Source organism: Notechis scutatus, chromosome 3 (assembly GCF_049901735.1).
Source record: "Notechis scutatus isolate UNSWTSFEM ecotype Mainland chromosome 3, rNotScu1.2, whole genome shotgun sequence".
In the NCBI taxonomy this organism is placed as follows: Eukaryota; Metazoa; Chordata; class Lepidosauria; order Squamata; family Elapidae; genus Notechis; species Notechis scutatus.
The window spans coordinates 155,573,959-155,595,011 of record NC_142011.1 but is presented as its reverse complement, the minus strand read 5'-3'; the positions used below and the strand labels follow the sequence as shown (position 1 = coordinate 155,595,011).

Below are 21,053 nucleotides of genomic sequence, written 5' to 3'. Positions count from 1 at the left end.
ATATTTTGAAAACCCAGCATCTGCAGTTGGCTTATTGATTGTAATCTAATTGCTAAGAACTGTGTTGTATCAAGCCTCATTAATCTGAAAACTGAAATTATCAACAAGGCAGTGAAAAAGACAACTGGGTACCTGCCTCACATTTGCTTAAATGGATTGTGTGCTTGCAATAGTAATTTAACACTCAGGGAAGGCTATTCCTACTGATGCCGGCTAGAGACATTTTCCCGCATCTATTTCTACATGTTGTCATTCAATCTGATAAAAGGCAATTTGGATTCAAAATTGTTTTGAGAGAGTAGAGAAATTTGGGAACACTTTATGGTTAGAGTAGAATTTTGCACTGATTTAGCAAGGAGATGGCTCTGTATCTGTTGTCCTTTATTTTGTCCTTGTCTTTCCATCAGTTTACATCAGCCTCTATTCTTCTCACACTTCCAGTAAATCCTAAAGGAACTTATCATGGTGGAAAGCTATGATAAGGCTTTTTTAGCATTGATATCCTCAGACAAATTTGGAGAAATTGTCCCCCCAATATCAGTTCTTACAAGTTTGGAAAAGAGTTTGGACAGGGTGATTGGCCTATCTTTAATATCTACCATGGCAAAGAGCAAATAGATGCATCATGCATTCTTCTTAGGAGAATGATGAAAGAACCACATTTTAAAAATATGTGATCAGAATTGTTTTTAAATGCCAGAAGAGAAAGAAGTTTTTTCCAAGGATGTTCTATTTCTACTTCCAAAATAAATACATCTGTCTGGGCACTTGATTCAGTAAGGTGATGGAATCTCAAAGCTAAAGGGGTTTTGCATGCAAGTACAACAAACAACTGAAATTGACAAGGATGTTACCAAAATGCATCATAAATCCATTGTTGGGTGAGAAACAGCCCTCTTTGATCAGAGAGTATGAATGCACGAAAAAACAAAGCATATTGTAATCAATGATGGATTAATATATGTGTAGTGTGGTGGCTTAGAGGTGGAGCTCTCACTTCACAATCAGGAGGCTGTGAGTTCGATCCTAGGTAAAGGCAGATATTTCTCTCTCTGGGCACTTTGAGAATACATCTGCTGAGTATAGCTCCACATTGGTGACAGGAAGGGCATCGAGCCAGTAAGTGCTCAGCTCCATTCAGTTGCCCAGATTCCACCCCACAAAGGATTATGGGGTTTATTTATTTTATTTATTTTATTTTATTTTTATTTTATTATTTTATTTTATTTTATTTTATTTTATTTTATTTTATTTTATTATTTTATTATTTTATTTTATTTTATTTTATTTTATTTTATTTTATTTTATTTTTTTATTTTATTTTATTTATTTATTTGATTTGCCAATTGTTTACAAGATAATAAGTATAAGTGTATACATAGTTGTGAATACATGAAATGGGTACATATAAGAAAAATAAAAGAAGAATAAGAGAAACAATAGGACAGGGACGGTAGGCACGTTGGTGCGCTTATGCACGCCCCTACAGACCTCTTAGGAAAGGGTGAGGTCAATAGTAGACAGTCTAAGGTTAAAGTTTTTGGGGTTTGGGGAAGAAACTACAGAGTCGGGTAGAGTATTCCAGACATTGACCACTCTATTGCTGAAGTCGTATTTCCTGCAATCAAGTTTGGTGCGGTTAACTTTGAGTTTGTATCTATTGTGTGCTCTTGTGTTGTTATGGTTGAAGCTGAAGTATTCATTGACGGGTAGGACATTGCAATGTATGATTTTATATACCATGCTTAAATCAGACCGAAGACGGCATAATTCAAGGTTTTCTAGTTCTAGAATTTCAAGTCTGGTGGCATAAGGTATTCTACAACGAGTAGAGGAGTGGAGAACTCTTGTGAAATATTTCTGGACTTTCTCAATTGTGCTAATATCAGATACGTAATGTGGGTTCCAGACTGATGAACTGTATTCGAGTATTGGTCTAGCAAATGTTTTGTATGCTCTGATTAGTAGTGTGATATTACCAGAGAAAAAGCTACGTAGGATTAGGTTAACAACTCTTAATGCCTTTTTGGCTATGTAGTTGCAGTGGGCTCTAGCACTTAGATCATTAGAGGTGAGTATTCCAAGGTCCTTTACAGAGATTGGGTCATCAACAAGATCTTGACTATTCAGCTTGTATTTTATTTTCTGATTTTTTTGCCAATATGTAAGACAGAGCATTTATTTGTTGAGATTTGAAGTTGCCATTTGTTTGACCATTCTGATACATAGTCAAGATCTTTTGTAGGGTAGCAGTATTGTCTGTGGTATTGAACAGCTTTACATCATCAGCGAAAAGAATGCAATTGCTCTTAATATGATCACAGAGGTCATTTATGTAGAGTATGAAGAGAGTTGGTCCTAGAACACTGCCTTGGGGACACCACTATTGACAGGTACAGAATTTGATAGGACGCTCCCAATTTTGACCATTTGTTGTCTGTTTGCCAGGAATGCTTCTATCCAGTTATTCAGTTTTCCAGAGATACCATAGGATTTTATTTTTAGGAGTAGTTTGTCGTGTACCACTGAATCAAAGGCTTTACAGAAGTCTATGTAGATTGCGTCTATTGCTTTGCCCTGGTCAAGTTGTGTCGTCCATATGTTTTTGCAGTGTAAGAGTTGCAGATTACAGGATAGTTTTTTCTGAAACCAAATTGTTTATTGGAGAGTAGGTTGTTTGTCTCTAAGTGGAGGATGATGGATTGGTTAATAATTGATTCCATGACTTTACAGGTGACGCAGCATAAGGAGATTGGTCTATAATTTTCAACTAGGCTTGGGTCTCCCTTTTTGAAGATGGGAATGACTGTGGCTTGTGACCATAGGTTAGGCAAGGAGCTGGTCCTGAAAGATTTTTCAAAGATTATGCTTAGAGGTTTGGCTATGGCAGTGGATAGCTTTTTTAAGAAGTAGGCACATATTCCATCCGGTCCAATAGATAGAGATGGTTTTAGATTGCGTAGTGCTTTTTCAACATTGTCTTCTGTAAAATCGATATGTATTAGATCATTGTTGTTATTTGTGGTACAGCTAGGAAATACTGGGCATGATCCATTGCTGTTTACAAATACTGAGCAGAAGAATGTGTTTTAAGATGTTGGCTTTAATGGTGTCGTCGTTGCAGTCTTTACCATCAGGTCCTATCAAGGGTGGGATAGACCTTGAGTCTTTAGTTTGTTGTTTACAAAATTGTAAAAAGCACGGGTGGAATTGGTGCTTAGAAGGTTTTCTCTTGTTTAATGTGATAATTGATGCATTCGGTCTTTATCTGGTGGCATAAATTTTTGTATCGGCTTTTGAAATTGGCAACGTGACCAGATTTGTTTTTCTGCCAGAGTGATCTCTTTTTGGATTGAAGTTTCCTTATTGTTATGGGTAATCTGCTTTTTGTTTTGTTTTGGGAGTTGTTGTTGGTACATATAGTTTGATGACTCTTTGACTTCAAGAAAAAATATGTTGTAATGGTCTTCAACAGTATTGCATCCAGTGAATAGAGATTGCCAATCAAGGGATGAGAGATCGTTGTCTATAAGATCATAGTTGCCTTTTTGAAGTTACAATTGGGGATTACATCATTGTGGTGATTTTTGTGTGGGCGATGTTGAGAAAAAAAGTCAATCATATTGTGGTCACTGCTGGAAAAGGGTTCTTTAGTTTGTATTCCATAAATTAAATTCAAACTATTGCAGAAAGATGAGATCGAGGCAGTTGTTTAGTCTAGTGTTGTTGGTTACTAGTTGTTCCAGTCCCAGATTTGTAATAGCATTGTAGAAGGTTGTGTGTATGATTTCAGTTGTACAATCATTTAGGGTCCAGTCAATATGAGGTAGATTGAAATCGCCAAGAAAGATAAAGGGTATGGGCAGGATGCAGCCCATGTTAGTAATGTATTTAGCTTGTTTACATGTTCGATGTCATAATCAGGTGCTCTGTAACATAGTAAGAATCGAATTGTGATATTTAAGGATAGTTCACAGATGATGGTCTCGGGAAGAGCAAGCTCCTGGGTAACTTGGATATTTTTAGATGTAAGGACTTTTTATAGAAGATAGCAACACCACCTCCTCTACGAATTTCACGATCTGATCGGTAAACATGATAGTCTCTTACTGTGGTAATGGAGTCAGGAGAGATGCATTGAGCCATGTTTCACAGACAAATATAATGTCGAATTTAGCCATATTTAGTAGGAGGAAAAATTCAGGTATTTTATTCACGAGGCTTCTTGCATTGAGTAGTTTGCATTTAAGGCCAGCAGTAGTTGGAATTGAGGTAGTTAGGGGCATGCATGCCTAGTCTTGGGTGATGGTGGATCGGTTGAGAGGTAGGGTTGTGGTTGAGGGTTAAAGCTGAGTTGCGGGTTGTGTGGCTTACTTTTGATACAGTCAGCATGGTAGTCAATGTACAGGTCCTTCTCTCCATTGTCTAGACGTTTTTTGAGTTCAGTGCGGAATACACGGAGCGGCACGTTGCTGTATGGTTAGGTCAGGCGACAACGGAGGTTCTTATGGTTGGTGTTGGTTTTGGCGAGTGAATTTATAGTGTAAATGAATTTACGTTTGCTTGATTCATTTTTGCAAATGACCCTGCACAAGCGTGGGGCCACAGAGCCGTCTCTGTTTTTGAGCTCTCGGCCAATGCGGAAATGTCAAGTATTTCATCAGCGGAGATGGTTGATGCTTGATAATCACTGATGATGTTTCGGACAGTTGTGATGTCATCATTGTCATTGATGTCCTCTAGACCAAATAAGATGGCGTTTGGACGTTTCCGTTCACGCTCAACAGCTTCTCTGATGAGGATTGGAATATCAATATTTGTCTGGGTTATGTTTATTTGTGGATTGGGTTTTGGATTGGGTTGTGGTTGTTGGGTAGAGATGTGGTTAGTAGCTATTGGATGTTCAGGTTTTGCGTTGTGTCTTTTTTTCAAGGTTGGATATTCTTTTTTTACGGCATCCAGGGATGCTACTATGGTGTTAAGGGATGTTTCAGTGGTTTCAATGGTATCAACTCTTTCAACAGTTCCAGTTTGGGTTTGCCATGGTTTGCAGAGATATGGAAACTCATTGGATGATTCCAGGTATTGAATAAATTGCTTGGTTAATCCCAAGCAGTCATGATGAGCGTATTTTTACACAGAGAACATTTGATGGAGTTTTCATTATCCTTTAGATTTTTGTAGCATTTAAGGCATGTGCAGGAGTCTTGTGGTTCATTGGTGGGATTATCTTCTTTAGGTTGTGGTTTGGCATTGGATTTTCTTTTTGGCATGGTAGGTTTGTTAAGATAGTACGTTGATTGAATTAATTAAAGGAACAATTTTGGGTAATCTATATAGCCAATATCACACCAATCAATCAATTGCAGTAATCTCTCTAGTCAGATAATATTCCTGAGCAACAATCAGCCTAATCAATTAATTACTCTAATCACTAATCAATTAATTACACTAATCATTAATCACACTGTTCATTTAAATTCACTAAATCATTGGTTTTACTATTCAATTAAATTACATGAATCTTGATCTTTTAAACTAGTCAGTAATCACACTATTTGCACTAAACACTCTAATCACACTAATCAATTAAAACAATAAATCAATTAAACCATTAATAAAATATTTTATAGAAATTGATTATCTAATCGTTGATATAGGTGATGAGGTAGAAAAGTTGTAAGTTTTGAGGTAATGAATTAATCAGTGTTTGATTAAAGTAATGAGGTAGTATTAAGAGTCTGCAAGGAAAGGGTTAATTGTTTTACTAGCAGCTGTAGTTGACTGAATGAGAGGAATTTATTGCTCTTTGTAATAGCAGATTGCTATTACTCTGTAAACAAAAGGTTGTAACACGATGTTCAAAGGGTTTTTGAAATAGAGTAAAACTTGCTGAATTAAACACTTTGACTACAATCAATATGTCTCTGAATAAGATTGTTTTGCAATAGTTTCTTAAAGCTCTTCAAGTTGAGTAGTAGTAAAAATACAGTCCAGAAATTTGGGTTAACCAATCCAATCTGTCCTTTACTTTTAACTAAATCTGACAGTAACTCCAGATCGTTAATCGCAGCTATTTTCCTCCTTAGAGTCCCACTTTCCAAGGAAAATTCCACTGCAGAAATTGGAGTGATTTTTACCAAGATTAAGCACGCTGTTACAAGATCTTTCCTTTCTTTTTTACTTGTCACAGCTTTGATTTAGCCATGCTAAGTCTCTTTTAGTTCGGATGGAGAGGTTTTCTTGAGTCAGTCTCAAAAGCATTCCTCTGCCGTCCAGGGTGACTTTTGGCTACTAAGAGCCTCAGGGCTTTTCCTCCCTCTTTTTTTTTTCTGCCAGCTGACCGATGTGGCGGTGAAAACTGCGTGGGGGATATTAAAGGAAATGCATTGTCTGGCATGGAAGATAACTTCTATCAGCTGTGTGAGGGATTTAAATGAAGGTAGGTTGTTAGCACTCCGGGCAGGCTCCGAGTGAAGGAAAGGGCTTCACTTCTCTGGGGAAGGAGAGGAGGGCTCCGGATCTGTTAGCAGGAATATTTGGGCTCCACAGCTTCAGAATCTAGCGTTTTGGGCTTGTTTTTGGACTCAGGTTTACTCACGGTTACTGGTGTAACAGCAGCTTTAAAAGTGGTTTCTGGTGCAGGTGATGGCTTTATAGGGAGATAGTGGTCCGGGAGCGAGAGCTTCACCTTCCTAGTTGGGCGTCGCATGGTAAAAGATGATGATGATGGATTAATATATAGAGATGTGCATATATGAAACTATAACAAAACTGTAATAAATGGAAAAGAATCTGTGATGTTCAAACCCTCCCTCAGATTGTAACTCCCAAGCAGCACATTGTTTAGGAGATGATGAAGCTCACTATATTATAGATTATGGCTAGGTTTTAGGTGGCTGCTAAGACCATATCTTCCTTTTGTACTAGGGGTAGGAAAACAACTTAATTCAGACAGTGTCCTTTGGACTGATGAGATTGATGACGCTCTTCAGTGAACATGGAGTAAAGCTTACTGTACTGGATGAATGGGGTGCTTTCTATAATAGTATTTGATTTTGGAAGTTTGACTTGTTCCAGCTCTAGAGATTCTATACACATTCCAAAAATTGTTCTGATAGTTCTTTCATAGACTTTTATGCATTTTAATATTGTGTTTATTCAAGTCATTTTTATTGCATAATTGCATTTTTCCTATATGTTCTCCCCTCAGTAACTCAGGGGAAGAAAGCTATTTACTGTATATATGTGGAAGAGAGGACAACAAAGTGAACCTACAACATGGCTTTCATTTATTCAGAAAACACCATTTTATATATTAAAACATTTGACTTAAACTGTTATTGTTTATAATATTTAGGATATTTTTTGAAGGGGAGTTTATGTCAAGACAACAGGCCTCATTTTTATTATAATTGCTGATTTATGTTAAGTGCTAGGTAAATAAGTGTTGTTTTACCATTTCTGACTGAAAGTGCACACTTTCACCCACTTCACAATACATTAAATTGAGCAAATTGCCATATTAAATTCAATCCGCAGATGATCATCAAATTACAGGGATTTGTGTCAAAATAAATATGTACAAATGTGGAAAGACACAGATAAATTCAATGTTTTGTGTTCAGATGGATCTTATTCTTGCATTTGAACAAATAAAAATTATATCTGCAAGGCATAACATTAGCCACCAGAATGTTTTTCAAGTGATTTGGGAAAACAGTTTTCCCATTTTTGTAGAAAATGCACAAATGATGGGTAAATGTGATTTTTTTGGTACAAAAATATGTACAAAATAATATATATTGGGTAAACATATGTCAATATAAAATACATTTTGTAACTTTTTTCATTTTTAAGCAATATACTGTCCAATAAAGAACAATGTAAAACTAACATGGGCTAGTTTTATAGTGGTCTGTATATTCTAATTCTATTATGAGCAGAAACATAATTGGAGGCAACATTAATACAAAAAAAAATTGCAATATGCCTTTAAAAATCAGTTCTAGGAAAGTCAATGGTACTTCTTCCTGCTACAATAGCTAAACAGGAAATATTTTCAAGCTTTTGCTTTTCACATTATTTTCCTACTGAGAGATTTGAAGCAGAACATTCCAATCCTTTTTTCTGTATAGTTGCAGGTCATCATAATTCTAACAGAGTCCAATTCTTTCCTTTGTAATACCTTAGATCAATTTGGTCCCCGTTTATATTGTTTGATAAATTGCTGCCATTCTGGCATACTTGTTGGAAAGGAAGCATTTTTTGAAGGCAATAGAATTTATCTGCAAACTGAAGCCCTTCTGCAGATGTGGTGACCTACCTGCCCTATTATTTCAGGTGTGACATTAAGCAATGGAATAAGAAGTGTGACTGCTTGGTGCTTCATGTTCCTCATGCTATGACATCCAAAGGGCATCTTTCCATCTCCTTTAACAGAAATATATTAACTTTTCTTCTTTTTGATACAAGGAACAAAAAACCAAGGGCAATTACAAAGTTTAATTAGTGTAGCTAGTTCCTGGCCACCTATCCCTGACAGCAAAAGATTTATGCCTTCAATGCAGAGCTATCATAAATCAACTTAGTGCATCTACAAAATTCTTTTAATCCCAGGTGAGTTTTGATACTAAAGTTTATCTTCAGCTATTCCATATCAAGATTTTATATTCATATTATGATATCTGGCTCAGTTCTTCAAACATCACATGCAATGTAATTGACAATCTGTTCTGTGACTTTTTTCCCCTCTGTAGATTCTACTTTCCCAAAAATTGTGTTTATGATTATTGTTTGATACAGTAGAACAATGTTTTTGAATCTTGAGAATATTAAGATGAGTGGCTGGGGAATTATGGGAGTTGATGTCCAAAAACTTGCTAATGTCGAGAAACACTTTACTAGAGTTCTGTATCTTCCAGGACAGTGATCAAATTGTAGAAAATGATTTGGAATACTGATCTCCTATCTTCTCCTTTGACTTTTAACATGGGGCAAGAAAATTGTAGGAAGGAAATGTATAGTTGTTTACTCCCCTTAACCGTTCTTCATCAATTCATGCAATAGAACAGCAGTAGAAAGTGAAAGGCAATTTAGCAGTTTTGTCAAAACCACTGAAGGTCTAGACTCTAGCACTTTGCACATTCATCAAGATTACATGCATACACAAAAAAGTGTTGTTTTGCTCATATTGCTATAGCAATAATCTTATCCTTTTTTGCTCTGTTCTTGCTAATGTCAGTCATAGATGTATGTATACCACACATATATTGTTCCATATTGTCCCATCCTATCTTGAAGATATATATTGGAATTTGTGGTTAAAATTAAAATCTTGGGCTCATGGGGAGATTCATCTATTTACACAAAACAGGTGATATTCTTGCTCAACTATGCATACAGTTACTGGCTTCATAGGTATTTTTTTTTTTTTGAAGGAGTCTAAAATAGCAAGAAAATCTTCCTTCATAGTCAGCATGCTCCAGTTAGACCAGGGGTGTCAAACTCACATCGTCATGGCCTCATCACATGACATATCATGACTTTTTTCCCTTCACTAAATTGGGCATCAGTGTGGCCAGCGCATGATGCATCTGGCGCATGGGCCGCGAGTTTCACACCCCTGAGTTAGACAATGGCATTGCATGCTTATAAAATTCACAATGTAGAGATCAACATGTGTTCATCATGTTATCATGATGATTATTCATATGTCAGACTTCATGGTCCAGTTGCATTATCATATAATTGAATGGTATGACAATACACATATTCTTGTTTTGACACTATCAGAATCTCTCAAGTAAACCTAGTTAAAAAAAAAATGAAATAATTTTTCTCAATCATATGATAGTATGATTATGAGTGGTGCAGTGGCCTAGAGGTGGAGCTCTTGCTTCACAATCAGGAGGCTGTGAATTCGACCCTATATAGCGGCAGATATTTTTCTCTCTGGGCACAATGAGAGTTCTGTTGAGAACTCTGGCAACAGGAAGGGCATCCAGCCAGTAAACACTCAGCTCCATTCATTTGCCTCGACTCCACCCCGATGCAAGGGATTATGGGGTCATTAAAAGACCAAAAATAATAATGATGATGCTATGATTGTATCAATTGAGGACACAGATACATAGAAATAAAGCTTTGATGGAGGCAACAATACACCAAAAAATAATAATAATAAGATTTCTATTGCCCAAGTTATATAATTTAATATTTCAAGTGGAATAGGGAATGATGCATTGTTTTGATTCTTAAGTTTCTTAAGATTTGAAGAGCACCTCTATTCCTCAGGTTTATTAGTCTTGTGTAGAACTAAGAACTAATCAAATTATGGCTACAGGGGAGGATCGATGTCTTAGCCAGTTGGTGCACAGTTTTGGTCAGGAAATGAAAACTAAAACTCAGTGGAATTGAGATTATTCTGCACATACATTTGCTCCTTATGAGAGATCAAATTCAGTCCCATCATTAAACAGAACTTTGCTCTTAGAACTGCCCAAAGAAGCTAAAATTTATATCAACAGCTAAGCCAGCATTGCAAGTGGTTGACATTAAAATGGCAGGAAATGATTCAGTAACCCTAAATTGTAGAAAGATGACAATGCAGATTGGATCATCTCTTGGAGCTCAAATACTGTTTTATTTTATTTAAAAATATATTTTCAGGTCTATGCTCACTTTATAACAGTGAAGGATAAAGCATAGAGAGAGGTAAAGGAAAGCTAAGCAGAGGATAAAATCCCCTTCTTTTTTTGTAGGTAACAGTTCATTTTTAATCCCAGCACACAACCATTTTGTAAAGGCAAACAGAACAATATATGGTTATGAAGATGCAAGAAACTTGATGTCAGGACAAAGCCTCTCTTTGAATTTCTGATGTAGAAGAAAAAAAGAATAATGTTATAACTAGATAAGTTGTCAGTGGTAGCTGAAAGAGTTTACTCCAGATGCATGCATGAACAAAATTCTTACAAGATTTCCTACAACTAGAACAGGGCTGTCAACTCTTGGCCCACTTGGCCGGATGTGTCACATGCTGGATATGCCCATGCCTGGTTTAGCAAAGGGAAAAAAAATCACAATATGTCATATGATGCTGCCATGATGACATGAGTTTGACACCCCTGAAGTAGAAGAAAGAAACACTGGCAGATCTCAGGAGAATTTTAATGCTTTTTACAAAGTAATGTTAGTCTTACCTGTCCAGCTCTTGAATTCTCACACACATAAGTCTCATAGTTTTCTGCAAATTCTGGCGCATATTCATTTGCATCAAGAACTTTAATATAAACATTTACTTCTGACATTTGTTTTGGGTTTACTAAATCACAAGAAAACAAAAATAAAAAACACAACAGAATGGAAAGTCAACAGCTTTTTCTCTACTGTTAAAAATTCTCTCTCTCTGTCTCTTCAAAAATTGTTTCTAAGGAACATTGTGATCTTCAGTTTAGATTTTAATACAAAGTATTATATACAACTATATTCCACATTAATATATCACACAATAAAATAATAACAATAAAACCAGTAAAGTGTTTTGCAAGTTATTTTTTTGTATATCATGTCATAAAGAATCTTCAATAATGGTGATATCAGAAATAATTAATAAAAGATGTAATGAACAACCACAAATATTAATTCAGGCACATTAAGTATTTGCTTATTGATATAATATAGCTTATAAAAATTAAACAGCAAATGAAGTTCATATTCCTTTATGAGTTTAAAAATAAAAGGAAGGAAGGAAGGAAGGAAGGAAGGAAGGAAGGAAGGAAGGAAGGAAGGAAGGAAGGAAGGAAGGAAGACCTAAGAGGTCTGTTAGGGGGCGTGCATAAGCGCACCAACATGCCTACTGTCCCTGTCCTATTGTTTCTTTTATTTTTCTTATATGTATCCATGTATTCATAACTATGTTTTTACTTATACCTATTATCTTTTAAGCAATTGACAAACCAAATAAAATAAAAATAAAATAAAATAATAACGTTTTGTAAATAATTGAGTGAATATATGTTAAATTCAAATCCTTTTGCACAGATGGGTCTTTGCTTAAGGCATTCAGAAAAGCACTATATAACAGTGAATTGCCCTATATTTAAATTATCAAGATGATTTGTGAGCTGTAAGCTAGACAAATGTATAAAGCCACACTTTTTCCTTAATTACTTAAGTGAATTAAAGCACAATATGGTACAATTTGCTCTGATATATATATTCAACAGAATTCAGCGGAGTTAAGACCTGGAAAATAGGCCTTTCTTACTGCAAGAAAGTATTCAAAATTGTGGCTTGTTCAAAATTGAAGAAGCTTCTTGGATGAGAATTGAAACGTCTTCAGATCAAAAATTAAGTCCAGCTGCCATTTGAAAAAAAAAAAAAAGCACCTTTGGAATTACTTTTATCTTTTTTTCTATTTTTTTTTAAATAGGTTTTTTTTGTTACCTTAATTGTTTACCTCTTTGGAACTGTGCACATTCATCAGCATAGTAAGATGTAAGTGCTCATTTAAATAAATAATTAGAATTATAGTTAGATAGTTTTGATTTCTTAAAATAATTATTAATAATATTTTATCATTAAACTTCTTTTGCTATGTTTTTGTGATTTTAAAAAAGCAAAAATCTAAGAATATGAATGAAAACAGTCACATAATGCCTTGACATTGTGCATATAAAATCCACTATTTTAGTACATTTAAAATGCTGTATTCACTCAGCTAGGATTCTGAAAAAAAAAATGGAAATGATTTCTCCTTTTATTTAGCTGAAGTGTTTGTCTGCATTATTCTTTTAATGAAAAACCATAGGCTTGTCCTCTTGAAGAACCAATCTTAAGATAAACAAAACTGTCCCTTTATGATTTGCATTTACCTTTTTATTATGAGGAACTAAGAATTTAGCAGAGACTGAACTAAACAAAGTATTTAAAAAAACACACACAAGAAATAATGTCTGAAAGGCAAGGTGGCTTACAAACAAATTCACAGATTAGGCAACTTGCAGCTTGCGTTGGAATTTAAGATAACCCAACAGGAGAACTATATATAGCCAATGCTTTTCAATTCCAACTATATTTATTTGTTAATCAAATTTACTATCCACTCATCTCACCCAAGGAGAGTGCATAACAATAGATAAAAAGCAAGAAAATGAAAAGGAAAAATACAACTATAAAAAAAACCCTATAGATATCTTAAAAAAACATAACCCATAACTGAAGGATATAAAAATATCTCCCTCAACAAGTATGATATCTAGACATGTCTCAAGTTCATACGAGATCCAAGCCTGGTCACGTAACCAGATCTTAAGAACCTTTCAGAATATCAAAAGGGATAGGGCTATATAGAAGTCTAACTGAATATGCCCTCCGTTTCAGAATTAATTTCCTGACTGGAGTTCAGTTAAATGCTGGGTAATTTCATACCACTAATAAAGAATAAAGTGAAATTAACTTTATTAATTCATAAACTAATAAAGAAGTCTGTGAAATTAACCATTGACTAATATGAACTCCTATATCAAGAGAACAATTTTATATCCTTGCAGTGTACCCGAAAATATTAATTATTTCTATTGTACAGGTAGTCCTCGACGTACAACCATTCATTTAGTGACCATTCAAAGTTATAATGTCACTGAAAAAATGACTGATGACCATTTTCTACACGAATGACCGTTGCAGCGTGCATATGGTCATGGGATTTACATTTGGATGCTTGACAACTGGTTCATATTTGTGACGGTTGCCGTATTCCTGGGGTCATGTGATCTCCTTTTGCCACCTTCTGACAAGCAAACTTAAATTAGTAACCGTGTTACTAATTTAACAACTGCAGCGATTCACTTAACAAATGTGGCAAGAAAAGTTATAAAATGGGGGCAAAAGTCACTGAACTAATTCCCACCCCATAAATTCTGGGATCAATTGTGGTCGTACGTTGAAGACCTACCTGTATTACATTTTTTTTCCCTTTCAAAAGTGCTATTTGATCAAATAAATTAAAATTTTAGATTTAACCCCAACAGACGCATCCCTTTCCTTAGTGTTACCTTTTGAAACAAGCAACAAAGAAACAAGAATTCTCAACCTCAAAAGATGGACCTTTTGGAAAATAATTGCTACAAAATGATAGTGGTATCAGAGACATCTGCAAGGGTAGTTAAATAAGTCAAGTTGATGATGGTAAATGCATGAGCCAAGTTCTAGTCCTTTTTTACAGGCATCATAGCAAGATGGGCCTGGATTTCACCATCAGAGCTGCCATCTTGACTTTTTGACATCCTTTCCCGCAGATGCCCCTGCATAATGCACTTTTGGGACAGGTACCTTAAATCTCCTACTCACTTGATTCTATAGCAGTAACAGTTAGGTTGTGCCAAATCTGTTTCTCTCGGTCCAGATGTTCAGTTATACTAATTGTTCCATTGTGGGCATCGATACTGAAAAACTCCTTTACATTCTTGCGGTGGGCAATAGAATATCTGCACATGAAAGATTTTTAAAAAGAGAAGAAAAAAGAAGAGTGAGTTTCTGAGACCTGGAATACAAAAAAATCCTCCATAAAGAAGGATGTATAAACTATTGTCAGTCAAGAAAACAGAATTGTGTAGCCATGAATATGGATATGTGTGCTTTGGCTATTCAGAAATCATGAAAAATGAACAGTGATAAACATTTAAAATTCACTGCTGCCAAGATCAAAGCCCCTCTTTTTATGTGCTGAAATATGTTCATACCTGTATTAGAGTGAAGCAAATGTAAAATGCATTATTCATTCCTCTTTCACAGACAGGCTCCCAGCAGATGAAGGACTCGATTAAAAAGAGACAGTGAAGTGCCACTTGTGAAGTGACTCACACTGGCAACTAAGTTGGGCTACGGCAGTACATTTTTATTGTGGCTGCTTTGAAACAATGTCAAAGGGAAAAAAAGAAATACTAAGAGGAGAAAGGCAAAAGAACAACTACCACTTCCATTAAACATAAAGGACAGAAAACCCTTGGAACCAGGAGAACAAAACCGATAGATTTATTTTCACAGGCTTCACAGACTTCCCTACCTCTCAGAGCCAGAAACTTTATGAAAGTTTCTTTCTTTTTTTCCTGAATCCCATGATGCAAGGGATACAGTGCAAGCAGAAGATTTATCTACAACCTCCATTCCAATAAAATAACTACATGTGCAATGTTCAGGCCTACACCAATGATCTTGGGGAGTAATCGTCAATGGCACTAAAAACCATATAATAATATTATGTCCAGCCATATCTATATCCAGGCATATCTTAAGATTTGGGGTGTACCTGATTGGACTGTCAATATCATCTGGATCTCTGGCACTCACAGTTCCCACCAATGAGCCTTTCAAGTTGTCTTCAGCAACCTCCATGAAGAATTCCTCTAATACAAAAACTGGAGGTTCATCAGTATCCTTCACTATGATCCTGAGAATCGTTTCATCTTCAAACTTAGTGTCTTTTTCAAGGAACCGTTTTTCAACATGCCTGTTTATCCCTTTCACTTTGATTTTGTATGCCCTTTGGCTTTCATAATCAACTGTCTGTAAAAAAGAAGAAGAAAATCCAATACTGAGAAATTAACAATAAGCAGGTAATTGAGAAACATTGCTTCGGTTTCATAGGGAATGTTTTCAAAATAGCATGCTATCTATTTCATTTTTCTCCCCTTAGGGGAAGAAAATGTTAGTGTAATCCTCATGAGTGCACTTTTTTTACAGTTAGCTTTCTTATTAGTTGATTTTGGTAGTATAAGTTATGATGTGGTGTTTCCTCCTGTCCAGTGATCTACACTTTCCCTGGGTTTTCTATCCAAGAGAAAGAGAAACATCATGAACAAATCCCTCCAATGTTTCCCAGCTAGGAAACATGGGGAGATAAGGAAGAAACAGAATTGTGGAGAGAGGGATCACTTCTGGAATGGAATGAAACAATTTGCCACAGCCATCTCACCATGGCCATCTCACCATGGCCAACTTTCGGAGGCCATCTTGCCACAGCCAACTTTCTGCGGCCATCTCTCTGTGGCCAACACAGTATGGTTATCTCAGTGTGGCCATCTCGCAACAGCCAACTCACTGTGGATAACTTGCTGCAGGAAAATTCCGTGTAGGATAACTCACCGCAATAAATGTTATCTGCCACTGTTTCCTCAACGTTATTTCCATTGACAAAAAATGGAAATAACGTAGAAGAAACAGTGGCAGATAACATTTATTACATTGAGTTTTGCTGTGTGACTTGTCTGGTAGGGAGTTCTCTCACAGCAAGTGGGCCACAGTGAGTTGGCTACAGTAAGATGGCCATGGTGAGATGATTGCAGCAAGTTGTCCTAGATCCCTTCTGGGGCGGGGGAGAGATAGCAGAACACATAGTCTTTGCAATGAACAGTTATGATTCTCCATAAAAACAGAAGAAGCATTGATTGCTGCCCTTTACCGCCATTTCATCCTGGGCTGCTCATTTGGGTCATTATGTTCTGTGCCAGGAGTGTCAAATAGCAGCCTGCGGGCTGGATGTGTCAGGTGCAGGCCATGCTCACCCCAGCTAAGCAAAGGTAAAAGAGGTCACAATACATCATGTGATGTCATGTGATGTGATTGAGTTCGACACCCATGTTCTGTGCTGATTTCATTTACCTTTCTTCCAGCTGATGAAATGGTGGTCTGTAAAAATTACTGTTGGTACTCTTGCTCATTGTTTCTTGCTCTTTTTTCCAGCATATCTTTGCCCATCCTTGAACTTCCTACATGGCATCCATTTAATTTCCACTCATTCTGTGTCCACTATACCACAACTTTTTATAGTATTTCAGTAGCAACACAGGTATGTTGGAAGGAAGTTACACAATTGCAATGAATGCTATTTCTTTACTTCTAAGAACCTGGACCATCAGTTCTCTGTTTCCTGCAATTTCTATGGGCCTAGAGTGGAATGAAGGAATAATCTGTGTCTTTTGGTTTGATATAGTAAGGTGAGTACTGAGTAGGAACACTATAGAATATATGAAGGGAGTGTAAAAGCATGCATGCGTGAAAACATTTTGGAAAGCAAAGAAAAAGAATGGGGGCTATTGAGAAGAAAACAGTCCCTAAAAGCAACAAAGGTAGACTCTGGGAGATCCGATCAATACAGGCTATCCATTAAGGCTTGTCTTTCTTATACAGATTAGAAGGTCGAGATGCCAGGACTGACTGATCATAGCTTGAAAAAACCATAGTCTCAGCACCAAACCAGCTTCATTGCCAAACCACTACAAACCAGACTGGAATTTTAAAAGCAACATTGGATGTAAGTAGTTTAGCCTGCAGAACAAAATTAGACTTAATAAGGACTGCTCGAAAGAGTTATTACAAGGTAAGCCAAAAGAACACATTTCTTGAGACAATCTGAAGTCACTAGAGTTTAACGCAGAATATTTAACTTTCTCAGTCAAGAATGATTAACACTGTTTGTTTCCAGGTATGCAACAAGTAAACTGCCCATTTTATGAATATGTTATATTGATTGTGCTAATGTAGGACAAAATGTTGGAAAAGATGACAGAATGGCTTTTATATTTATTACAACTTCTTCCCATCCAACCATATAATGTGTAAAGCTGTTTGATTTTGCCTGTTTCCCTGTTTCTTATGTAACAAATCACATCTCACCTTGTTCAATATGACAATTCCTTCCTGGGTGTCATTCTTAGTAATGATACAAATGATATGTGGGTTATCTTCTTCTATTATATAATCCATAGCTGCATTGTCTCCTATGTCACTGTCATTTGCCATGATTTTGCCAAGGATGGTGCCCACGGGAGCTGCCTCGGATACATTCATTTCATAGCGCTCTTAAAGAAAAGGCAATTATCAGTACAAGCCTGATTAAACGTTCATTGTTCATTTGACAGCAACAAAATGTAAATCGTGATCCTTTCTGAGAATCACATTGTTATGTAAAGATTTGTTGTAACAAATATTTCTTTGTGCTATTAGCTCATTGTCTTTAATAATAGCTTTTGACTGTTTAATTTAACCATTCTTGAATTTCAAAAGAAGTAGCTGTATAGAAGGTTTTTTTAAGTATTGCAATATAGAACTGCTAAATCTCTTGTGTCTGAAGTTTTTCCTTTTAACCTGACACATTTATATCCTTGTTTATAATTAGAATAACACCAGCAAACAGTAGAACATCAAAATATATCAAAGTTCTTAAATTTGAATACTGATCAATTCAAAAATCCACTTTCCAAAGCAGATAAAATAAAGAAAATTCAGCCATCTTTTATTTTTGTTATATCCATATTATTGTCACCTTTTTTCATTCACTCCTCCCCCTCTTCTCTCCTCCCCCTCCCCTGGAAGCTTTCTTCATACATCAATCACATTGGTTATGCTTCTGCTACCAGAACATGATATGCCCTCAAAAGCCCTTTCTCCCCTTGCTTTTATCCAATTCTTTTTTCTCTATTTTCTTTTCCTAATTGGGAAATGAAAGTACTGGTCTTTTGATGTGTCTCCTTCATTCAGAGCAACTAGTAATAAATACATAAATAACAACCGCAAAGCCCAATATATGTATTAAAAGAAAAATAAAAACAAATACATTAAAGCAACTACAGTAAGGTTTTATCACGTAAAAGTATTCTGCTCTTACATATGCAAATCAAGATTCTTCTGAAGTGTTTATTTCAAATTACCTTATAAATTTACCCATAATAAATTTACCCATAATAAAGAACAGAGTCTCTTCCCCCTACCCTTTAGTTAGTTACTTTGTTATGTAGCATTATTTGATTTTGTTGCCTTTTTTAAAAACTTAATTTCAAGATAGAATTTTGTGGATAACTGGGAGCCACCATTTAAAGAAATTTATGTAACATCACTGTTCTTGTTACTGAGTCATGTCTGGGTAAGTTTATGGTGTTAGCTTGGAAACTAACACTACAAATTTGAGCTCCTATCTCTGTTTTAAGGCAAGGGGTATTTTCATTTTCCTAAATTAAAAATCTGTTGGATTGTTAGGAACTGCTTTGTTTTCCATGTTACTCCCTATTGGTTTATCACTTCACTACTTCATCTTCCTAGGATTTTTGTCCTTAGATAACTCTTATTTCAGTACTTCATTATATGTTATATATGTATGTCATATAGCCAAACCTGAGTAGTTGTGTGATAATCATTCAAGAAGACAGAAAAAGAGATAGCTTTAAAGATGAAGCAGAGAGGAAAATAATTTCTTCCAGTAGTATAATAATTACTTATTTTTAAAAAATTGTGAGCTTCCAAGACTTTTTTTACATGACAACTTGGTGCAGCATTAGCATAAAATAACTGGCATTTAGTAAATTAAAGTTAGAGGCAAATTGTTATGGTTTATTTATTTAAATTTACTACATACTCAACTCCGATGGAATTTTAAAAGTTTTTAGAGATAGATGATGGCAAACAAATAGCAATAACAATAGCACTTAGACTGATATACCATTTCACAGTGCTTTACAGCCCTCTCTAAGTATTTTACAGAGTCAGCATATTGCCCCAACAATCTGGGTCCTCTTACTACAATCTATTCTCTTTTATTGTTTTACTGTTTTATGATGGTTTTATTTATTGGTTTTATTGTCACTAATTGGTAACTGGTTATTGTTTTGAGCCCTCCAGATTTGCTTAAGATGCACAGCCATGTAAATCTTTTAAATAAATAATCAGTCAATCAATCTTGGATCCCTTCTATGGAACCGGTGTGTTTTATATGAAGTGGGGAAAACTCAGATGATATACTTTTTGTTTTAACAAGGCTGAAACACCATGTGGATGCTACCTGGGAAAGACACATTTTATTTATATTCTGGTGTTAGGGTGAACTGCCATGATCTATTTTATCTAAACTTCTTTTAAAAATGATTAAGAAATTTCAGGTAGAACAACATACAGCTGCTTTCTCAATCCCAGTGCTAATTTAAACTTGAAATGTTGGGTGAGGTACTTTTACTTGTAGCAAGCTTAGTTGCCAGTAGAGATCCTTCCCAGTTATTGTAAGAGAGATTGGCAAGTACAAGTTTAGGAAATGTATGAAAGGACAGTTATATATTATCCAATATATATCCAATATATTTTGAGCTTAGAAGCATCTTCAGGTCATTGTTCTCATCAGAAAAGATCTCTAAATCATCTTGTTTTTCCTTAAACTGTATTCTTAACTGCTTTACTATTGGTTTTAATGGCAATGTTTAGCATTTATAGTTTGTATTGATTATATTGATTCATTTGAAATATGAATATAATGTAAAGGTGTCATCCTTAAATATATTCCAGTGCATAAATAAAAAATGTAGCACTAACAATGCCTATGGATACAATGAATGTTAAATTAGTGACAGCTCTGCTTGTCCTAGACAAAGATAAAAAAAATATCTTCCTAACTTCCTTGTCCATTTATTATTATTATGGTTGATTGCACAGTCAGCCAAATGTTGAGACTAGATTTGGCATTTTTATCCACCTGTGAAATTCTTCCCAAGGACCTGGAATAGACAGGTGCTGTTGTTTGATGGTGTTAAAGGTACTGTTGCAGGATGTAAGCTGTTCCAAGAAAGCTGCCTTTTGCAATTCACTGATGGTGATGTTGTCAATGGTGCTGGTGTTCAGATGGTGCTCCAGATGTATCCAAGGCACTTTCACTATTACTACTATCTTCACTTTCTTTTGCTACAAATGCTTATATCTGCCTGTATTTTCATGCCTTTGTATTCTGTTATTTTCTTGAACTCTTTCTTGCTATTCTGCTGTCCAGAGACTGCCATGTCCATATCCAGACTTTTTTTTTGCCTTTCTTACTGACAGTTGTTACGTCTGTGATTATGTGGCAGGTACGTGTCTATTTGTATTTTAAAGTCCCAGAGCACTTTAACTTCTTCTTTTTCTATTTCTTGGTCTAACTACCATCAGTTTTTTCTTGAAGACAAATGATTATGGAAATAAAATATGATATGATTATATTTATTGTATTAAAAATTATTCCAGAAATAATTGATACA

General features: G+C 35.5%; 1 protein-coding gene across 1 annotated transcript in view; it reads right to left on the bottom strand.

Moving 5' to 3' along the window:
- Positions 1–21,053, bottom strand: part of LOC113414865 (cadherin-19-like) — a 79,458-nt gene that overhangs the window by 12,833 nt on the left and 45,572 nt on the right. The window contains exons 6-9 of the mRNA XM_026671973.2: positions 17,680–17,864; positions 15,314–15,570; positions 14,356–14,492; positions 11,205–11,326 (exon numbers count right to left, since the gene is read on the bottom strand). Coding sequence (XP_026527758.2) covers positions 11,205–11,326; positions 14,356–14,492; positions 15,314–15,570; positions 17,680–17,864 — 701 coding nt within the window. The remainder of the gene's footprint in view (positions 1–11,204; positions 11,327–14,355; positions 14,493–15,313; positions 15,571–17,679; positions 17,865–21,053) is intronic.